At 59.3% G+C, this 19,094-nt stretch overlaps 1 protein-coding gene across 21 annotated transcripts in view; it reads left to right on the top strand.

Moving 5' to 3' along the window:
• PCBP3 (poly(rC) binding protein 3) overlaps nt 1–14,751 on the top strand; it is a 272,594-nt gene extending 257,843 nt beyond the window's left edge. For 12 of the 21 annotated variants that reach the window (XM_070071737.1, XM_070071750.1, XM_070071743.1 and 9 more), the window contains 5 exons: nt 4,896–4,974; nt 5,632–5,691; nt 8,431–8,483; nt 12,692–12,861; nt 14,072–14,751. In XM_070071737.1, the coding sequence (XP_069927838.1) occupies nt 4,896–4,974; nt 5,632–5,691; nt 8,431–8,483; nt 12,692–12,861; nt 14,072–14,108 (399 nt within the window). In that variant the 3' untranslated portion in view covers nt 14,109–14,751. The other 9 variants (XM_070071746.1, XM_070071734.1, XM_070071748.1 and 6 more) reach the window with 6 other exon arrangements.
• The last annotated feature ends 4,343 nt before the right edge of the window (nt 14,752–19,094 follow it).

The following is a 19,094-nucleotide window of genomic DNA, read 5'->3' as shown; positions in this document are numbered from 1 at the left end:
CTGCCTCCTCAACGTCCCGTCGTTTGAAGGGGTCTGTGGAAAGCACACAAACAGACGCTTGCCAGGGCCAGTACGGAACTTGCCACCTGTGCTCTTGCCAGGGTTTTGCACTCGCTCACCTGTGAAGTGTCTGTCCAGACCACCCCTCTGACGCACAGCAAGTAGAGGCTCCAAAGAGACAGGAAACGGTGTGGCCCAGCCACCTGAGTGACACACGACAGCCCGCACCAGCGTCCACTACGAAGTCTGCTCTTCAGTGGGCACATTGTGGGGAGCTGTAGAGACGCGTGTCATGGCAAGAGAAAGCCTCAGGAGGCCGCTTCGCCAGGTGCGCAGTGTGGCACCTCCATGGTGTCCAGCATTGGCAGAGCAAGCCAGCACAGCTGGGCTTTCCCTGCCGTTGTTCAGAGCCCTGCGGGAGGGAGAAGTGGGAAGTGGGAGTGGGCGAGGGACGAGCGGCCAGCACCACATCTCATGGCCACCTGCCTACCAGGCCATGCCTCTCTGGCTCTGAAGCTTTTGTTCTTGGAGCGCCTGGAGCTTAGGGTCTTGGAGAGGTGTGACCAGGGCCCCACCTACTGCCAGAGCAGTGCTACTGCACCCACTCCTCCCAACCGGCACTTGACTTCAACGACTTCAACCTTTCCGTTCCCTCCCTCCTTCCCCTGGGGGTTAAACAGAGCAGCGCTGTCTTCTGCTGAGCCAGTCCAGGCCTCTCGCTGAGGGCAGCACACCGTTCCTGCAGCTGCCCTCCTCAGAGCCCCACTCCACACGTGCGCGAGTCCCTGGGCCTTGTTTGCTCTGGAGGGTCTGAGAAATGCCAGGCAAGAGGCTGAGAGGGAAGAGCAAGCCTCTGAAGCAGCCCCGGAGGGGCAGGTGGGATGGAGAAGGAACTCGGCAGGGGACACGCCCTGAGCATTTTCCAGAATGCATAGAGAAATCAGCTCTCACAGCCGGGAATCCCCACAAATCCCAAACAGGAGAAACTCATCTTAGACACATCAAAGTAACGACAGGACACCAACGACCGAAGTCAACTCTTGGAAGCAGTCAGAGCTGGGGTGTTATGACGCAACAAGAAGTAGCAGCAGCAGCAGTGGAAGCCAGAAGACAGTGGCGTAGTAAAAACTGGTCACTTGACCGGCGCCGCGGCTCACTAGGCTAATCCTCCGCCTGCGGCACCGGCACACCGGGTTCTAGTCCCGGTCGGGGCACCGGATTCTGTCCCGGTTGCCCCTCTTCCAGGCCAGCTCTCTGCTGTGGCCAGGGAGTGCAGTGGAGGATGGCCCAAGTGCTTGGGCCCTGCACCCCATGGGAGACCAGGAAAAGCACCTGGCTCCTGCCATCGGATCAGCACGGTGCGCCGGCCACAGTGCGGCGGCCATTGGAGGGTGAACCAACGGCAAAGGAAGACCTTTCTCTCTGTCTCTCTCTCTCACTGTCCACTCTGCCTGTCAAAAAAAAAAAAAAAAAAACACCCTGGTCACTGAGAGAGCCCCGCTCAGGAGGCGCTGCCAGGGCCCAGTCAGAGTTCTGGTGGACGCCCTTCAGGAAAAGAAAACGACCCCAGGAGGAGGCTGGAAACGTGCCTTTGGGACGGGGGGAGAGGGAATGGTAAGCACGGAAATGAAAAGTCTGTAAGAGGCCTCGAGGGCAGCTTGTTTGTGGGGTTCACTGTAAGAGGCCTCTAGGGCAGCTTGTTTGTGGGGTTCACTGTAAGAGGCCTCGAGAGCGGCTTGTTTGTGGGGTTCACAGAACTGTGTGGTTAAAAATAGCACTTACAAGGTTGGGATGAGGGTGAGCGGGACTCAGGCATTCCACAGCTCCTTGTGTCTTTCCACCAGAGAGTAAGGACGTTGAATTTAAGCTTTAAATGCGCAGATTAAAATTCCACAGTGACCAGTAACAGAAAAAGGAGTCAACAGACCTCCAGGAGGATGGATGAGGGAGAAGCTGTAAATAAGAGAGGTTATGGTTGTGGGAGCGCTGCACCGCCGAGTGTCTTGGGGTCCAAGTGGGGCTGACCTTATGAGTGACGTGGTTTTACCTAACACACTTCTGGCACATGGGCCTCACCTGTGTAACCAGAAGAAGGTGATGGAGAGAACAGAGCAGCATCCAGGTAGCCAGGGTGCAGACATTTGGGCTGGGAAAGCCCTGGAGACTGCAGTGGGTGCTCTCCACAGTGTGTCACTACCCACTAGGGACCTGATGTGGGCCTAGCACAGATGTTCCTGTGTCCACACGGCTTGCCCACTGGGAACCCCCACAGCCGGCTCCCACTCCCAAACTGCTGGAGCCCAGGGCTAACTTGCCTCAGCACACCTCACCCTGCTCCTGCCATCTGACCAACGCAGGGCCAGACAGGAGGGGGCTGTGTCCTCATGGGTGGCATGGCCAGCATGGCGGATGGACATAGTAGCATTTAGTGGCATCTGGCCCAACTGCAGGTGCACACTGGACACACACACTGCCTACAGCTGTCCCCACCACGCCCACACCTCTGAGGTTCACTGCTGGTCTGGCCCTGGTGGAAGGTTCTGGTCAGGGACCAGAGCAGTGTGGAAACTCGGCTGGGGTCAGAGGGTTAGTAGGCAGCCCCTCTCAGTCTGACTGCCCTAGGCCCAGTCTGCTGGGTCTTTGCTCATCGCCATGACTTTTGTTGGAGGTTCCTCCCCCCATGCTAGGACTGCAATGCCAATACCTGTGGGTGAGTTAGAGCACAGCCCCACACATAGCCCCGCAGGTGCAGTGCCCTGTAGTGGGAATCCATGGCTTTCCCACGTGACTTGTGGGCGTGGCAGCCTGCTGTGTTTCTGTAATGCACCTCACATCCAGGAGGGGAGCCTTCACTGGGGTGCCCAGGGCTCTGTTCCCTCTACTGCTCTTCAGTCATGGGGCCTTGGTATGTGGCCCAAAGGCACACTGCTGTCCCTGTGACCTGCTGATGTGCCGACAGTGACATCAGGAGACTCCGGTATCATCCACTCAAGTACCCAGAACAGACGCAGAAGCTGGCCACTGCAGGAACTGGGCACTGTCTACCAGGAAGGACGGCTGGCGCTCTGACATGCCAGGCAGCCTTGTCAAACACCACCTCTTCAGGGGACTTGTAGAGCTAAATCTGACCCCAGGTCACTCTGCCTCTAACCTGAGCTCCTGTAGACTTCACCCAGCCTTAGGTGTAGCCAGAGCTCCCTGAGCAGGGTCAGGAAGTAGCCAAGAATGGGGAGAGGCCTGGGAGGTGGGAAGGGCTGTGTTTAGGGAAGCACCCCGACTTTTCCGGAGGAGGAAGGGCAGCAGAGACCTCTGCAATGGTGAGCGTTAGGGGGGAGAGACAGGCTGTATCTGTCAGCCACTCGCCCAGCAGACGTTCTGTCTTGGAGATACAGCTGGGAGGCCACAGGCCCTACCTCCTCCTGCTGGGACCCTGTCCTGTGGAAGCAGGAAGGGGCCACACTGGCCAACCAGCACCCCAGACTTGCTCCCAACCCCAGCTGGCTGAATGCTGTTGGGGAGGGGCAGGCTGGGGAGCAGCCCCCTCACCATCTACAGGACTGGGTGCTGGGAAGTGCCATTCATCCTGACTCTGGCTGGGGGCTCTTAGGGGAGGGCACCCTGTACCTGGAAGGCCAACATGTAAGCCCCAGCCCGTGTGCCCAGCTGGGAGGGCTCCTGGACAGCAGCTGCTGTGTTCTGGACACAGCCTCCCAAGTCCAGAGTCCAGATTCCCTGTGGGGGCAGACGCGGAGGCGAGGTCGACAGCTGGCCCCTCGGGTTGACAGCTCAGCTCCCTGAGTGCCCTACCTGCAGCCTCTTTCCTGGGCCAGCTCAGGCACTTGTTGGTGGCACTTGCAGCTGCAGAGGGAGGAGGGCATGTTTGGGTCCAGCTGCCTGACCGGAAACAACTATTTCTCCAGAATGCACTGCCCTCTGCTGCCTCCAGGACAGTACTGCGGGTGCACTTCGCCCAGGGTCCTCCCCGGTCCTGGGAAACCTGCAGTGCTGGGCTCTCTCTGGAGGCACACGACCCTCGAGAGGGCCAGGCCTGAGGAGGCCCAATGTCCCTGGCCAAGTAGCCCCAAAGGATGGGAGGATTCCAGCACGCAGCTTGCCCCTTATGCTTCCAAAATGCAGCCTGGCTTTGCCATGCTTACTTTCTCTTCTGTGTTCAGTTTTTATGTAAGCAGTGAGAATGCAGTTCAGAGCCTCCCCTTGAAGAGGCGTGTGCTGGGGGATGGAGGAAGGGGTGGCTGTCCGGATCGCAGTGGCCACAGGTGTGAGGGGCTTGCAGAGGAGCCCTGCACCCCGTGAGCCTGAGTGTGTCACACACGCCCCAGGGGCCTCCAGCACTAAGGTTCCGTGACCCCATGTGACACGAGTTGCGGGGGGGCTCAAAGGCAGCCATGTGGCCTCAGCCCCCAGCCCCCAGCTGCCTCATCTAAAGTAAGGCCTTGCGGGAGTTAAGTGAGCAGGCCTGGCACAAGCTAGGAGCAGGCCCAGGCTTTCAAGACTTGTTCTGGACGCTGCACAGGTGCTAGCATGAGTTCGTCTCTCAGAAGCACAGCTGGCCTTGCTCTGTGGCTCTCAGACTCTTCTCCTCAGAGCCCCATGGCCCACAGCCTTGGCCAGCCTGCCCTCCACGTGCACCTGATGAGGCGGGAGGCATGGCAGGTTCTGGCTGGCGCCGCTAGGGAGCCGAGGAGAGGGAATGGTGTCTGCAGCCTGGGCCCCATTGCTTCCCCCAGGCCAAGTCCTTGAGCTCTGTGGCGTCCGCCATGTGTCCGCATGGCCCCCTCTATCTGTGCACAGTTCTGTTACTGCCATTTTAATTTGGTGTGACTTGTACTCGATGACAATAACCTTCTTAGCTCTCGTGTCCCTCCTGCCCCCAGCAGTTGACCAAGCTCCACCAGCTGGCCATGCAGCAAACCCCCTTTCCTCCCCTCGGACAGACCAACCCCGCTTTCCCCGGTACGTACCCAGCTGCCCTTTGCTGACCTCCTCTCTTCTCGCCTGGGGACTCTTTCTGAACTGTCGTGACTCAGTGCAGTGAGTAGCACAGGTGCAGCTCCTGTCGTGAGTGCCAGATGCCACAGAGCCAGCGCCAGCAGGTCTGCACGCTCTGAGGCAGGGCGGGGGAGGTTGGCCCGTGTCTCCCGTGTGGGCTGGTTCTTCCCTCGCAGGCCTTGCCGTGGCCTTGCTTGTGAAGAGATGTCCACCCCTCCAAGGGTACACACCTGCTCTGCGGGGCTCTGAGCTACTCACAGGCCATCCTGGGCCCTTCCTGCCGAGCACACCCACCCGGCGAGCCCTGGAGTCCTCTCGGTGAGCCGGAGCTCAGACGGGCAGGCGAGGCTGCACTGCTTGGGAGCTCTGCACACCTCAGGACACCATCCAGCCCCACCGGGAACACGGGGACACCAGCAGGCCCCAGCCCAGGCGGTCAGAGCGGCCTAGCGTGCCTCCCACAGAGTAAGAGCTGCGCCCCGGGCTGTTGGCTGGTGAGAACCCGCAGGCCACACACTTCGGCCTTGCGTGCCCAGTCATATTTTGAGCTTCCCTAGTTGAAGGGACCTGGCTTATCTCCTTGAGGGCAAACATTAAACCTGTCTCTTCTTTGCTCTCCAGGAGAAAAGCTGCCTTTACACTCCTCCGAAGAAGCTCAAAATCTGATGGGCCAGTCGTCAGGTAAAGCAGAACGGCACTGATGGAGGAGAGCAGGCCAGGGAGGCCCACCTGGTAGGAGGAGGGGCACCTCGCTCAGCCTGCATCCCAGGGGTCTGTGGCCTGGCATCAGGTCTGCGTGCAGCCGGCAGCCTCCTGCGGCTGCCGAGGAGCACGGCGATGGGTGGAGCTGCCAGCGTGAGCTGCGTGGTGGGTCTGAGCTGGCGCACAGCACAGCCGCCTCATCCTCCCAGGTGGCCGCACCCAAGTGCGCCCATGTGGGGAGGCCCCGTGTGTGCTGTCATGGGTGCTGGTGGCAATGCAGCACATAGGAGCATGGAGCAAGGGAGTGGCCACGGTGTGTGCTTTTTGGAAACGTGTTTCCTAGGAGATGTGAGCCAACACTTAGGAACAGGAGGCATCTGTGCTGACTCGTCTGCACCCTTCCTGTCAGCATTAGTGGTTGTCCCTAGGATGTCGCAGGGCGGTACATAGATGCGTAGATTCTGGGACTGAGGGAATGGAGCGACACAGTTGTTTATCTTGGAGTGGAACCATGGAGAAGCTGTGGCTTGGGACTGGGACTGAGTGGGTCCCCGGACCTGTGGGGGACACACCGTGCCCTCTTCACCCTACATGGGCCACAGGTGCAGAGGGCCGGGTTACAGAGCCGGATGACACTGCCATGTGACAGCCCTCCCCAGCCAAGGCCTCTGAGAACAGCACACACACATGTGCAGTAGCAGCGGCAGGGAAGGCGGGTAGACAGTGAGGAGAGGTGCCGGCCTGGCCGTTCTGAGTGCTGCTGTCAGAGCTACCCCAAAGCACGGGTAAGCTTCCTGTCGGGCAGCTCTGTGAGTCTCCTAGTGCGGGAATGGCGCCATCTTCCTAGGAAAAGTACGCACCACAGAGCCACGTTGTCTTGAGATGAATGAACACATTTTAATAGAAGCCTTTAAGTTGTTGGCTTAATTTTAGTTTCCCCCTGAAAGCATTGGTCCTCTTCCACTCAGCCAAAACCTACTGAGTCCAACAGATGCCGCACTTGGCTCTCGCCTCACCGTCACTCAGCCATTCCTATCCAGGGCTCAGCCAGGACTGAGGGAATCTCTTAAATGACATTTTAAATGCCACCACTTATGGAATGTGTATAGATAGTCAATAACCACATACTTGTTGTGTTGAAAATATTGTTATCAAAAGAAGATAAAGAACGGAAACTGTAGGTGTAGATATGCAAAAGAAAAATAACAGCATATGGGAAAGATTGGCTCATTCGGCACCTGCAGCTGAACCCCTGCCACATTGGCCACCCACCTTTCCATCAGAGAGACTGGCTGGCTGCTGGGAGGGGGAGAGGAGAGAGATTGTGAGCACATGTGAACAGGACACCTCGCCCACCTGGGCCAGGGAGGAGAAGGGTAGAGGCTGGACCTTGGAGCTGGGGACAGTGAGGGGCACCAGGAGGGAGTGAGACTCGCTGGAGCTGTGGAGGCATCAGAGGTGTGCTGGGGTGGAGGTGGGGGGCTCTGGGATGTGTGGAGATTGAATGGACCAAGGGAAAGGAGGCGTGTAGGGTGGCAGAAGGGCTAAGGGTTCTGGGCTATTCTGAAGACCTGAGATGGTTGGAAGCGGTGCAGAGCCCAGGGGCTCCAGGATCTGGCCTGGGGAGGGGAGAGTAGGACTCAGCTCTGGCCTCAGAGGCTCGAGCTGCCTCTTGTGGAGGACATGGGAGTGCTAGCATGGAGCAGTACCCGGGAGGTGGGCTCTCGCCCTGCCTTGCTCTGCGGCTCGCCAGCCAGCTGGAGCAGCACCCGGGAGGTGGACTCCCGCCCTGCCCTGCTCTGCGGCTTGCCGGCCAGCTCCAGCAGCACCCGGGAAGTGGGCTCTCACCCTGCCCTGCTCTGCGGCTCGCCGGCCGGCTGGAGCAGCACCCGGGAGGTGGGCTCTCACCCTGCCCTGCTCTGCGGCTCGCCGGCCGGCTCGCAGCTGTGCGCTCTGCTCTCACCATTCAGAGCACAAGCAGGCCTTATGCTTGACCTGCTGAGGTCTGTAGAGGTGAAAACTTGGTGATAAGTGAGACCTGTCTCCGTTCTGCAGCCTAAGACAGGTCTCTGCAGAGAAATGCAGTCTCCCCGTGCCTGGCAGGGCTCCTTGCCTCAGACTGGAAGAACTGCACATGGGCCTGAGTTAGGTCAGAAACGGAGTGCAAGGCAGCCACTCTGTGCCCTGGGCTGAGGCCTCCAGCTGGGCTGGCTGAGAACACAGAGGAGCCGGCATGCTCCGGTCTGGGTGGGGATGGAGAGAGTGGAGCTCTGAGCCCGCGGGGTCCTCCGAGAGCAAGGAGATTGGGCACTCCGGGTCAGGGTGACCAGCATGGCCTGTGCCCCGGGTGCCACAGAGGCCTGAGACACTGGGCTGCCTGTCCCCTAGCTGGGGTTGGCCACAGCACCTTCTCAAAGTGTCGAGAGAGATTCTAGGACCATGACAGGAGTGAAATCATCATGCGACCAAACAATGCAGTGAAATTTCACCCTGCTTGGCATTCTTCTCCTTCTTTTAAGAGAACTTGGGGCTCGAGAGGTCAAGTTGCAGTCTGGGTCCGAGAACCCACGGGACTGTGCCTGTGGGCTTTGCTGACCTCTACCCTCAGGTCAGCCCTTCAGCCCTACCTAGCCCAGCCCAGGGGAATATGGGCCCGGTGCTGGGGTGTGACCATGACAGCCTTCCTGCTGCCTAACCATGTCCCCTTGGTGTGCCCAGGTCTGGATGCCAGCCCCCCGGCCAGCACTCACGAGCTCACCATTCCCAATGATGTGAGTATGCCCCTGCATGTACCCCGTCCCTAGGCATGGGCAGGGCCACCCTGAGCTCAGTGAGGCCCTCGTGACCCCAACCCCACTGTTCAATCTCTTCCCTCCTTCCTTTGTGTTGCTTTGATAAATAAGGAAGGCGTTGGTGGGGACTTCAGGGTTTAATCAGAAGTCAGATGCCGGCATTGGGTTGAGAACCATGCAGTCTCAGAGGCCCTGCCCTGAATCAGGGTCAGACCCTGAAAAGCAGGATGGCCTAGGAACCCCTGGAGGGAGCCACAGTCCTGCCCAGGGCCCTGGCCCTCTGGTGGTTTGGGACTCTCTGTGAGCTGGTTCCATAGACTTGGAATTGTTTGGCTGTCGCAGGTCTGGCTGGATCCCTATCTCTGGCACCCCTGCGCCTGTTCGTGCCTCAGGTATACCTGTGACCTTACCAGCGCCCCTCCACACACTCAGTGCTCCCTGGGCGAGGTAGGGGTCTGGTCAGGAGGAAGGACAGTTACCCAAACCTTTGGATTATCCCAGCCTGAGAGACCGAGGGTGGTGTGGGCTCCACGTCGTTGCTGCACGCTGCCAGAGTCACCACTGGAGGTCCTGCTTCAGAGCCGGCTCCGGGCCACATGGCCTCTGAGGGCAGTTTGCCCCGTGTTCCGTCCTGGACACCGAGCGTCCGCCTGCCAAGCTCGGGCACGCCCTCCCCGTGCAGCTGCAGAACCATCCAGAGCCTTCTGCTGGGAAGGACAGCAGAATCACATGACCCTTGAGGGACAGAGTTGGATAGCAGGTGTCGCCGTCATCGCTTTGGGAGTTGGCTCTGACATTTAGTTAAGAGGGGCCATGATATTTCAGAATGTTTCCATTATTTTTCTTTAAATTTGTGACAGGAGCAGTCAGGGTAAGAGGAGAGCAATCTTGGGCTGAGGTCAGCAGGTCCAGGTAGGACCAGGTAGCACGGCCCAGCTCCAGAAGCCTCGTCACCCACACTGAGCTGTCAGGCCAAGCTGAGGCGGGGCGGTACCCACCACTGCTCACATCCCTCTCTGACGGCCGGGCAGTGCTCACCTGCTGTGTCCGGAGCAACACGTGACCCCACAGGCCCTGGGAATGCTTAGGGCAGAGGCACGGAGCAGCGGGGACCCTGAGGTGTGAACCCCAGGACTGAGCCACGCCTAGCTGTGGGAGGAGCGCTGGGCGTGAGAGGGGGCCATGCTAGAGCAAAAACACAAGAGCCGGGGTGACCATGGGGAGGGGTCAGGTCCTAGCCTGGGTGACTGTGGGGAGGGGTCAGGTCCTTCCTGGGTGACCATGGGGAGGGGTCAGGCCCTAGCCTGGGTGACCATGGGGAGGGGTCAGGTCCTAGCCTGGGTGACCGTGGGGAGGGGTCAGGTCCTAGCCTGGGTGACCGTGGGGAGGTCAGGTCCTAGCGTGGGTGACTGTGGGGAGGGGTCAGGTCCTTCCTGGGTGACCATGGGGAGGAGTCAGGTCCTAGCCTGGGTGACCATTGAGAGGGGTCAGGTCCTAGCATGGGTGACCGTGGGGAGGGGTCAGGTCCTTCCTGGGTGACCGTGGGGAGGGGTCAGGTCCTAGCCTGGGTGACCATGGGGAGGGGTCAGGTCCTAGCCTGGGTGACCGTGGGGAGGGGTCAGGTCCTAGCCTGGGTGACTATGGGGAGGGGTAGGTCCTAGCCTGGGTGACCTTTTGAGGGGTCAGGTCCTAGCGTGGGTGACCATGGGGAGGGGTCAGGTCCTAGCCTGGGTGACCATGGGGAGAGGTCAGGTCCTAACCTGTGTGACCATGGGGAGGAGTCAGGTCCTAGCCTGGGTGACCATGGGTGGTCAGGTCCTTCCTGGGTGACCATGGGGAGGAGTCAGGTCCTAGCCTGGGTGACCATGGGGAGAGGTCAGGTCCTTCCTGGGTGACCGTGGGGAAGGGTCAGGTCCTTTCTGGGTGACCGTGGGGAGGGGTCAGGTCCTAGCCTGGGACCATGGGGAGGGGTAGGTCCTAGCCTGGATGACCTTGGGGAGGGGTCAAGTCCTAGCCTGGGTGACCGTGGGGAGGGGTCAGGTCCTAGCCTGGGTGACCATGGGGAGGGGTCAGGTCCTAGCCTGGGTGACCGTGGGGAGGGGTCAGGTCCTAGCCTGGGTGACCATGGGTGGTCAGGTCCTTCCTGGGTGACCATGGGGAGGAGTCAGGTCCTAGCCTGGATGACCTTGGGGAGGGATCAGGTCCTAGCCTGGGTGACTGTGGGGAGGGGTCAAGTCCTAGCCTGGGTGACCATGGGAGGTCAGGTCCTAGCCTGGGTGACCTTTTGAGGGGTCAGGTCCTTTCTGGGTGACCATGGAGAGGTCAGGTCCTAGCCTGGGTGACCATAGGGAGGGGTCAGGTCCTAGCCTGGGTGACCATGGGGAGGGGTCAGGTCCTAGCCTGGGTGACCGTGGGGAGGGGTCAGGTCCTAGCCTGGGTGACCATGGGTGGTCAGGTCCTTCCTGGGTGACCATGGGGAGGAGTCAGGTCCTAGCCTGGGTGACCATGGGGAGGGGTCAGGTCCTTCCTGGGTGACCGTGGGGAAGGGTCAGGTCCTTTCTGGGTGACCGTGGGGAGGGGTCAGGTCCTAGCCTGGGACCATGGGGAGGGGTAGGTCCTAGCCTGGATGACCTTGGGGAGGGGTCAAGTCCTAGCCTGGGTGACCGTGGGGAGGGGTCAGGTCCTAGCCTGGGTGACCATGGGGAGAGGTCAGGTCCTTCCTGGGTGACCATGGGGAGGGGTAGGTCCTAGCCTGGATGACCTTGGGGAGGGGTCAAGTCCTAGCCTGGGTGACCATGGGAGGTCAGGTCCTTCCTGGGTCTGTGGGGAGGTCAGGTCCTTCCTGGGTGACCATGGTGGTCAGGTCCTTTCTGGGTGACCATGGAGAGGTCAGGTCCTAGCCTGGGTGACCTTTGGGAGAGGTCAGGTCCTTTCTGGGTGACCGTGGGGAGGGGTCAGGTCCTCCCAGGACCTCTGAAAGGGTGAGCAGGCTGCAGGCTTCCGTGAGGCAGTGGACACTGGGGCCTGACAGCAGGCATCTCCAGGAACGCATGCTGGGTCTTCTTGCCCAGCCGGGTGGGAGGTGAGCCCTCAGCATGTCTGTGCAAGAGGGAAGGGGACAGCCAGACAGGTGAATGTGGCCCTGTGCAGGGTTGGAAGCCACCTCCCTGCCACACTCGGAACCCAAGACCTGGAGGCACACACAGGGAAGGGTGGGCCAGGCCTCTAGAGCTGAGCTGTGTTGGGGCCTAGGAAAGTGTGGGAGGGGCCCGAGGTGCACCCAGGGGAAGCTGAGCAGCCGAGTTCTCCAGCAGGGCGTCCTCCGTGTGTTTGCAGATGGTGGTGTGGTGAGACAGCTGGTGCTCACCTAGGTAGCTAGCAGAGGTGGCCTCAGGGGGAGTAGAGACCCTGCAGGCCTCCACGGGACAAGGGCTGCTTCCTGCGGCACTCATGTTGCTCACTATGCGGGCTCAAAGTTGTTTGCCTTTGGAAGTGGGTTTCCCTGCTCGCCTAGGCTCATTGCCCAGCCCACCCCTGCGCCTGGCATCTCACTGCCTTAAGAGCAGAGGCATGCTGCTGACCCTCCATTCCGCCATGGTCCCAAGGACCTTGGCCAGCACTGCATAGCAGGTAGAGTTGGAAGCAGACTGAGACGGTTCCCTCTCCGTGCACCAGGGACTATCCTGTCAGACATGAAAACCAGGGGATACCAGCCATGCCCCTGCAGCTGCTGCCACAGAGACGGCCTTGGCCTCCAGGCTTCCCCTGAACCCAGGTGGTCCTATCACACCGCTCAGCTGCTTCAGAGAGGGCCCTTGGCCTTGGTGGCCATCTTGACCAGAGGCCACAGGTGGGAAGCAAAGCAGACCTGACATGTCCTCCAGATTCCAGCCAAGCTCATCTCTGCTCTGCTCTGGCTTCAGACACGCTTCAGCAGGCGTTGCGATGGAGTCCTCTCCCAGGGGATGCAGCCAGGAAGGCGCCCCACAGAGGAAGACAGTGTGAAGTGGCCCTGTCCCAGTCTGGTGACTCCTTATGGGAGGGTGCCGAGCAGAGGCACACGTCGCTCCCGCAGATACCCTGCCCTCCAGGCAGGGTGGAGACCGAGGCTGCCCAGGGGCTCTCCGCGTTTGGCAGGGGCTGTGGTGGGCTCCTCTCTAGGAAATTGCCGTCATCCTTTTTTCCAGCTAATAGGCTGCATAATTGGACGCCAAGGGACAAAAATCAATGAAATTCGCCAGATGTCTGGAGCTCAGATCAAAATTGCCAACGCCACTGAAGGGTCATCAGAGCGTCAGATCACCATCACGGGGACCCCAGCCAACATCAGCCTTGCCCAATATCTCATCAACGCCAGGTGAGGGGCACCGTCCCAGCCTCAGGGACCCGAGGGGGCTTGCTGTCCTTGGCTTGGACAGAATTATAGCAGGTGGGACCCTGGGCCATGCTCGGCCTTGCACCCAGTGCCCTCTCCTTTCTGGCTGGACACTGGCGTCAGGATGTGGTAGAGACCATGTCCACACAGAGGGCCACCCCATTCTCCCCAAGGGCCCCAGGGCGGACAGGAAGTCAGACCATACCCCGGCGTTGTCACCTGCAGGCCCAGCATGAGTTCCTGGAGTGTGGCTCTTGCAGGCACAGAACCCAGCAGTCTGATTCTTGTCCACAGGGGAGGGTCAGGAAGACCTGGTGCTCCACCCTCATATTCCTCACCCGCAGCAGGTGAAGGAGCTACGACAGTGCACAGCCCCACAGACCCTCTGCATTCCTCCGTCCTAGGCAGAGCTGAGCGGGCAGTGTGACGGCACTGAGCTCCCTGTCAGCTGGGCCTGCGACACGCACCCAGGGGCAGAGGGAAGCCACACAGACTCCCTGTGCTCCTCCAAGGATGTCCTCACGTCGCAACCCCTAGCGGGGCTGCAGCCCTCGTGGGCCATGTGGCCCCTGTCCCTGTTCTCCCCATGAGGCCATGCCTGAGCTCCTGGCAGCCACGTTAACTGGGGGAGAGGTTGTGTGGGGAGGACAGCCAGCCCCACCCCAGCTCTGCCCTTTCCCGCCTCTCCTCCCACCCAGCACCCCGCAGGGCTCCCTCCGAGATCCGGTGCCAGCTTGTCCCTCTTTCTACTTCTGTGGCTGTCCTGCCTCAGGGGGCCAAGGGAGGACTTGCTGTTTGCAGATCTGCAATGAATCTGGGGACGGGGATCAGGGAGACCCCAGTGAACTGAGCAGAGGGCCCACAAGGCCTTAACCCATGTCACGGTCACGTCCCTGACAAGCGCAGGGTGCTTCTCAGATCAGGGGAGTGAGTCTGGCGGGCTGGTGCGTCCCCACAGGCTGAGCTGACGTTCCAGAACCTGGAGGGTCCCAAGTCCCTCGGGTGTATCGCATGGTGACAAGCTTGCCAGGTTCCCAGGCCCCTTCCTCATTGGCACCCACCCCACCGCCCTGTGCTCTCTGGCTCAGGGCCCTTGAACAGAGACCGGAACTGCTTCTCTCCCAGAAGTGGACGCTGGGCTGCCAGTGAGAGGGCTGTGACGCGTCTCCCCTTTTGCCTCTGTCTGTTCCAGGCTGACGTCTGAGGTCACCGGGATGGGCGCGCTCTAACCAGCTCAGCATCCTCTGCCCCGTGTCCCTGCGCAAGCCAGAGCCTCCGCGGCTCGCGCACTTGTACAGCCCGTCCGCCCTTCCTTGCAGATATAAATAGAGCGCGGTTCTTGACTCACAAAGTTATCTACGCCATAGATAGCCACACACAGGCCACTGCAGTCTCTGTGAGCTCCAGCCTCTGTCCCCGGCTGCCCGTGACACACTCATGACGCAGTCTGCCCAGCCGGCATGCGGTGCGCGTCGTTTTACACCCCTGGAAGCTTAGAAACCTTGTTCCTCGCTGTCCTGTGACTGAATTTGCTTGAGCTTCGGCAGCTCTCCCTCAACCCTGCCCTCGCCTCTGCTGGCACAGCTGGCCTCCTCCATGTGAGCCTGTCTGCCCTGCAGGTCCCCTCCTGCTCAGTGGGTCAGGTCCCCTCCACGCCTGGCGCTGGCCCACGTTTCCACCTCCACCCGCGCCAGAATCAGGGTTGCGGCAGCGAGGGCCCTGGAAAGGAGGGGCCTGGCCTAAGGAGCAGGTGGGTGGCCGGGGGTGCTGGAGCCCTGGCCACCACAAGCCGGGGAGGCACTCCTGGGTCCTGGGTGTCTTCCAGGAAGCCCCTCTGCAGGGGTCAGAGTTCAATAAATGTCCTGCACCTCCCCCACCAGCTCTGGCTCATCTCTGCCCCATGCGCCCAGACCCCCACACACCATTCCTGCCCAGGAGGCCCCGCCGGGCCTGCCAGCCTGCTGTTGGCAGAAGCTTGGGTTCTTTGTCACACACGTGAAGTAAGGTGTCACCCCCCACTTCCCTCACTTGCATAAGCACCTGTTCTCACTTCTACAAAACTCCAGTTCTTGCCCAGGCACCAGAGTACCCGTTTGCGATCTGTCACACTGGCCTCTGTCGCCTCTCGCCTGTGCCGAGTGTGGCTGCTCTGTCAGTGTGGAGGGGGCCCCTGCTGGCCAGACACCAGGAATACGGAGTGGGGCAGTGCCTGCACCTCTGCCTTGCACCACCGGGCCAGGGGCCCCACCGCTCACCCCACATCTTGGGGTTTACAGAACCCTCGAGGGAGGGTGGGGCCTGGGAGATGTGGACAGACCCTCGGCCAGGGCAGGGCGCCCCCTGGTGTTAACTCGCCAGAGCCAGCAGTCCCAGCAGGATGAGTTTGGGACCCATCTGCAAGCAGGCATGGCACGGTGAGCATGGCCAGAGGACTCTGCCTCAGCTGCCTGGCCCCAGCCAGGAGTAACCCCTAGGAGTCTCCCCAGCCATGGTGGGTGCACCTGGGCACACCACACATCCCACATTCCCACCAGACGCGGACACATGGCAGGGAAAGGACAAGACACCAAGAGCACCTAAGTCAGTGGGGACAGCCAAGGGCGTCAGCAGGTGAGTATGACCTGGAAGTAGGCAAGACCCAACACGGGGACCGAAAGGTTAGGGAAGAGGCAGGCAAGGACAGACCTGAGGCACTGAGGACTTGGCTGAGCGCTGGTGTGGAAGAAGAGTAGCAGGTGGGGGCAGCAGGTCAGGTGGGGGGCAGGCTGGGTCAGGTGGACGTTCTGCCCAGCCCTGCAGTGCCCTGCGTCTTGCTGTGAAGGTGAGCGGGTGGCAGAGGTCCTGAGAGCGGGCCTGTGGGTCCCTGGGCAGTTCTCCACCCCTGCCACCTGGGGTGTGGGTTCCCTGTGCGAGGGGAGCGCCGCACTTGCGTCGCCTCCTCAGGACCCCAGGCCTTGTGTGGCCTCCGTCAGGAGCTCTCCAGTGCTCCAAGCGGTGGTTTCTAGGGTATCACTGGTAGCAGGGCGCGGTGGGCGTGTCTGTGAGAGAAGTCATTGCCAGATAGGAGCCCTTGCCGTGGACGGAAAGGCTCGAGGACCGAGTGGCTAGGGAGATCTCGGGAGGCGGGACTTCAGCGGTAAATAGTTCATGTAAGGTGCTGTTTGGTAGGCTGAGCTCTGCTTCCAGCCTGTGGCAGCAGCCACCTCTGCCGACGGCCGTCGCTCCCTGCGGGGTTGGAGTGGCGCGTGCCCAGCAGTTGCCTGGGACTTGAACATGTCCTCAGAATCAGGCCGCTTTCAGCCCTGTTGGAGGAGTCGCGGGAGTCTCTGATTTATCTGGGTGTGTGGATGAGCCAGCCCCCCTCAGGACGAGACCAGCTCACCGAACACTGCTGAGTCAGCTCAGCTGTCCTGTAGCCCTGGAGGCCTGTGGGAGGACAGAGGAGGGCGGGGCTGGAGGAGCGGTGGCTCTGCGGTGACACGATGGACTCCAGCGACGGGGCGCACTAGCGGTGTGCTAGTGGGTGTGTGTTGTGTGTGTCTAGATGTTTCTGCTGCCAAGACCACAGCGGCTGGGGAAGCACAGGACTCACGGTCGGGCAGCGCCCAGACCTGCCGCTAGTCAGTTTATGCTTCCTGCGCTGCCCAGAACCGGAGCAGCACACTCTGCAAGTGTGGGCGGGGTGAGGGGGCCGTGTGGGTCGGCATGGGCGGGAGCTCCGGAAACTCAGTCCTTGCCCTGCCCTGCCCCTGCCCCGCTCCGACTTCGGGTGAGTGCACCCTGACTCAGACCAAGGGACAGGCGAGACCGTCTGCTTGCCGCGGGAGGGGGAGGCCTGGGAACACCGGGCTGCGCCGCCACAGGCTGTGGGCGTGGCGTCTGGTCGGGGCCATGGACAGTACCACTGCTTGCCTTGAAGAATCTCACATTTTCCTGAGGTGTAGGTTAACAGTGGCTTCAACCGCATGGGGAAATCTATTTCCGTAAATTATGACAATTTCCATTTTTAATTTTCAAATACATAATGTTCCAAAAATATAAAACAAAGATAGGAAAAAATTATTTTGACAGGAATAAAAAGTTCATGCCAAGAGGAGTAACAAGGTTTTGTCAGACTGATTACCGTGGCAAAAAGTAAAACCAAATCTCCTTCGAGCTTGTGTTCTTTGCCTACATTATGTAAGCTATAAGTAGCTGAATTTGATATCCTAAGGTTTCCTAGAGGATCTGGCTACACTTGGTCATCCAGAGAATACCAGTTGCCCTTTACCCACAGAGTCCAGATTTCTCCTAGTTTGGGACAGTTGGAAACCTCCATTAAGTGCATGGCCACACAGTAATTAACCAGAACAGTCTGTTTGGCAAAAGACAAGTGTGCCAGCAGAAGCGTCTGGATTTGAGGAATTCTGGCAACAGTGTGGGTCCCTCCTACCCCGCCACTGACAGTCATGGGCTGTCCCACCCCAGTGTTTGTGAAGCTGACCTGTGGGAGAGCCAGGCTGTCCGTCCTGGATGCACATCTGGACTTGACTGGCCGTTCCCTGGCGTCTTAACCTTGTTCCTTGGTCCCCCGCGGTTCCTGCTGGCTAGAAGGTGGATAAACACATTTTGGGGTCTAGATTTTTTTTTTGCAAGATGCTTCCTATGTGATGCACACTCCATGGGGGCATCCGTAGGGGGCTATAGTGCCTGTGCATCACATGGGGGCTTTGACACCGTGGGCACCTACGTCCCCCAGCCTTTCCCACATGAGCTAGGTGTGACCACCTCTGCAGTTCTGTTATTCCTTGGGGGTTGCAAGTGATAGTACTTTGAGCCCCCCGCCATGACCCTGAGATCCTGTCTGTCCAGGAAAGGTGGAGTGAACACTTGGCTCTGTGTTTTCAGAGTGCTGACTTTGTGCCCAGCAAGCATTCACATTAAAAGTAGGAATGCCTGAATTTGTAAGTCTTATAAGGTTCCTCCGTCCTCATCCCCAAGGCTGCTCTGCCCCTGTTGCCCCTTGCAAGTGTGGCTGGAAATGGTTGTCCCGGGCCAGACCGTGCCTTCCCCAAGTCCCCTAGGAAAGCTGAGGCCTATTCAAGGGTCTGCACCTGTCCCTCCCTTCTCCATGCAGCGAGTCACCCCCTTGTCCTCAGTGGACTTTTACAAAGCACACCTGTTGCTATTTCATGCATGAACCTGTTCTCTCCCTGGGCCTTGTCAGCAGCCATCCCCTCCGGGCAGGGGCCTTGCTTATTCCCCAGGCATCAGCCCGACAGCCTGGCTGCTGCATCTCCAATGTCCTTGTTGCTGCTCCCTAGGAAGGGTGACCAGGAGCGGGACGCCTTATTATATGCAGACCTGTACGTGCTGACCAGTGCTGCTGGGTCTGCTCTGGCCTGCCCCAGGGTTTCCTCCCCACCGTGTCTGCCTCCATCCACAAAATTTGTAAATTATTTTGCTCTACATTGAATAACAACATTTTTACTATGAAATGGCACCCATATGCAACACTGCATAGACTTTAAAAGCACCACACAACAATTGTAAAGCAAACACATATGTCACCCCCACCCGTCCAGAAAGTAGAAAATGACCAGCACCCAGGCTCAGTCCCTTGGAGCACCAGGCCCTTCCTACAGAAGTAACCTGGGCCTGTGAACAAAGTTGAGACTAAAACAATAAAAAAAGATGAATGAAACAGAATTTGTTTTTTTGAAAAAATGAAAATCATGAAACTTGTACTAAACTAAGCAAGAAGAAAAGCCCTACATGCAGGGCTGGTGTTGTGGGGCAGTGGGCTAAGCTGCCGCCCACGCCGGCATCGAGTCCTGGCTGCTGCACTTCCAGACCAGTTCCCTGCTAACGTGCCTGGGAGGGTAGTGCAGCATGGTCCAAGCGCTTGGGCTGTGCCACCCACATGGGAGTCCAGGATGGAGTTCCTGGCTCTTGGCTTCAGCTTGTCCCAGCCCTGGCCATTGCAGCCATTTGGGGAGTGAGCCAGTGGATGGAAAATTCTCTTGCTTTCTAACTGCCTTTCAAGCAAATAAATAAAATCTTTAAAAAGTAAAAGAAGTAATAGTTTCAAAAAAAAAAGAAGAAACATACCTCAGTTAAGACCATATAGAACACGCCTACAGCCTACATCACACTGGGGAAAAGCTGAAATAATTTCCTCTAAAATGAGAAACAAGACAACAGTGTCTACTTTTACTACTCTTATTCAAAATAGT

This window comes from Oryctolagus cuniculus, chromosome 4 (assembly GCF_964237555.1).
Source record: "Oryctolagus cuniculus chromosome 4, mOryCun1.1, whole genome shotgun sequence".
Lineage (NCBI taxonomy): Eukaryota > Metazoa > Chordata > Mammalia > Lagomorpha > Leporidae > Oryctolagus > Oryctolagus cuniculus.
The sequence above is the reverse complement of the archived record's forward strand: the minus strand, read 5'-3'. Positions and strand labels throughout refer to the sequence as shown.